The sequence below is a fragment of the Nestor notabilis genome, unplaced genomic scaffold (assembly GCF_000696875.1).
Source record: "Nestor notabilis isolate BGI_N333 unplaced genomic scaffold, ASM69687v1 scaffold22428, whole genome shotgun sequence".
Taxonomy (NCBI): domain Eukaryota; kingdom Metazoa; phylum Chordata; class Aves; order Psittaciformes; family Psittacidae; genus Nestor; species Nestor notabilis.
In genome coordinates, this window is record NW_009940910.1 from 9,051 (window position 1) to 11,389 (window position 2,339).

Here is a 2,339-nt window from a genome sequence, read left to right on the forward strand (position 1 = left end):
GGTGCCTCCCGGGATTGGCGGGTACCCACTGGATGTGCTGGAATCCAACTGGATGTGCTGGAATCTCACTGGATGTGCTGGAATCTCACTGGATGTGCTGGTATCCAGCTGGATGTGCTGGAATCTCACTGGATGTGCTGGTATCCAGCTGGATGTGCTGGAATCTCACTGGATGTGCTGGTATCCAGCTGGATGTGCTGGAATCTCACTGGATGTGCTGGTATCCAGCTGGATGTGCTGGAATCTCACTGGATGTGCTGGTATCCAGCTGGATGTGCTGGTATCTCACTGGATGTGCTGGTACCCAACTGGATGTGCTGGTATCCAGCTGGATTCCCTGCATCTCACCCACCAGCCACTTCATGGAGCAGTATCTCACCCGGCACCATCATTCTTACAACATTCACACCCCAGAAGCTTCAAGCCCTTTGCAAGTGCTCGAGTGTCCCCCACACTGTGCCCCCACAGGGGGTCGGGGGAGAATTGGGCTTTGCAGGGGAGCAACACCCCAACGATGGACTCGGAGCAGGACACGAGTAAACCCCATCTATTGCCAGCTCAGCAGCCCCCCTGGGGCAGGAGCCTCCCAAAAGCCCACTCTGCTTGTTCAAAAGCCACCAGCAACACAGGACGACCCCAACATGATGCACCACAGACAAACAATCCTGGTTTTCCTGAATCACAACCCTGGTTCCTCAAGGAGCAGGGAGAGGGAGAACAGGGAAGGTGAAGGTGGCTCCTCCTGCCTACCACAGCCAACACACAAGTCAACCGGTTGGGGCAGCAGCATCTCCCTCCAGGCCTGGGAGTGCAGCTCCGCATGGGAATGACCAGCAGCTCCCTCCAACATTCCTCAATGGCGGAGACCACGCACCCACCTGGGCCACCAAGGAACCAGGGACTCAGCAGATGGGTTGGGTTGGGAAGGACCTTAAAGATCCTCCAGCTCCAACACCTCCCACTAGAGCAGGTTGAGTCCAACCTGGCCCAACGGCTGCATCTTTCAATGCTGAACGGATGGATGGAGGAAGCAACAAAATCCATGTGGATGTGGGGTGGAATAAGCAGGAAACCCAAGGGCAGCAGAGTGCTGGCAAAGGGACCTCCCAGACACCAGGTCTCCAGGTCCTGAAGAGCCCAGAACTGACCAGAGGCAGCTCCACACTCGTGCTGGTGGGCACCTACCTCCTCCTGGCGCTCATATCCACCGGCTCATCATTGATGTTCTCCTTCCCCGGCCTCCCTGCAGTCCTGCCATCCCCGTGGGGCCTGAGGCTCCCATTGAGCTTCTCCTCATAGCCCTTCACCCCATCCTGCTTCACCGGGAGCTCGTGGGGCACCTCAATGCCCGAGAGGTCTTTCCTCTTGAGCAGCGCCAGCATCTTGAGGCGCTCCATGGCCTCGTGGCCTTCCATCTTCAACCTCTTTGCCAGGACATCGTCCCGCTCATCGGCTTGGTCCAAGCTCCGCTTCAGGAGGTTGAGGCGCAGAGCATCTTCTGTCATTCTGTCCATCCTGTGGGACACACGGACACCATCAGCACCATGGCCAACAGGAACGACCAGGCCAGACCCGGATTGACCCCCCGGATCCCAGCCTCCCCTTGGCAGCACCTGCAGATCCCGATCCCAAACCAGCCAGGCTGGCTTGCCCGAGGAGAAGGAAGTGCTGAAGGGTGAGAACATCCTCACATTCCCTCGGGAATGGGGGGCACAACCCCATATCCAGCAGTAAAGCACCAGGCTTGGAAAAGACCTCTAGGATCATCAACCACAGTGTTAATCCTGCTGGAGAGGGGAATCTCAAAGGCTTCATTCCCAACCACAGACCATCCCCTTCCCCACGTTTCTCCTCCTCTTCCTCCCCTGTGCTGGTGAGGAATGTGCGGCCCCTCCTCGCCCCAAGGACGGAGGCACCCACAGGTCCCATCCCCACCCATCCCTGCTCTCCATCTCTCCAGACACGAGCTACAACCATAAGGCAAAGCCAAGGGAGATCCACCCGGAAACAAGGATAGACCAGAAGGAGGAGGACACTTGGAGCAGCTCCTAAAGGGGCTACAGGAGACCTGGAGAGGGGCTTGGGCCAAGGGATGGAGGGAGTTCAACCCCAGCATCATTCCAAGTGATGCCAGAGAAACCTTCCCGTCCGGACAAGTGCTGCCAGCAAGAAACCCCAGCAAATCCACACTGGAAAGCAGGAAAACTCCATCCCAGGCTCGGGCACAGCCCCGGCTCCAGGAGAGATGGACTTTTCCCTGCTTGTCTCTGCAGGAACGTGCATGTCGGCTGCGAGCCGATGGAGCCAGGCAAGCCGGGGCACGGCACGGCCCGCGGGGA

General features: G+C 58.3%; 1 protein-coding gene across 1 annotated transcript in view; it reads right to left on the reverse strand.

Annotated features, from left to right (window-relative positions):
* The window catches only part of GATAD2B (GATA zinc finger domain containing 2B), a 10,482-nt gene extending 8,968 nt beyond the window's left edge, over nucleotides 1-1,514 (reverse strand). Inside the window, exon 1 of the mRNA XM_010020618.1 lies at nucleotides 1,186-1,514. Within this exon, the coding sequence (XP_010018920.1) occupies nucleotides 1,186-1,514 (329 nt within the window). The remainder of the gene's footprint in view (nucleotides 1-1,185) is intronic.
* Between the last annotated feature and the right edge of the window lie 825 nt (nucleotides 1,515-2,339).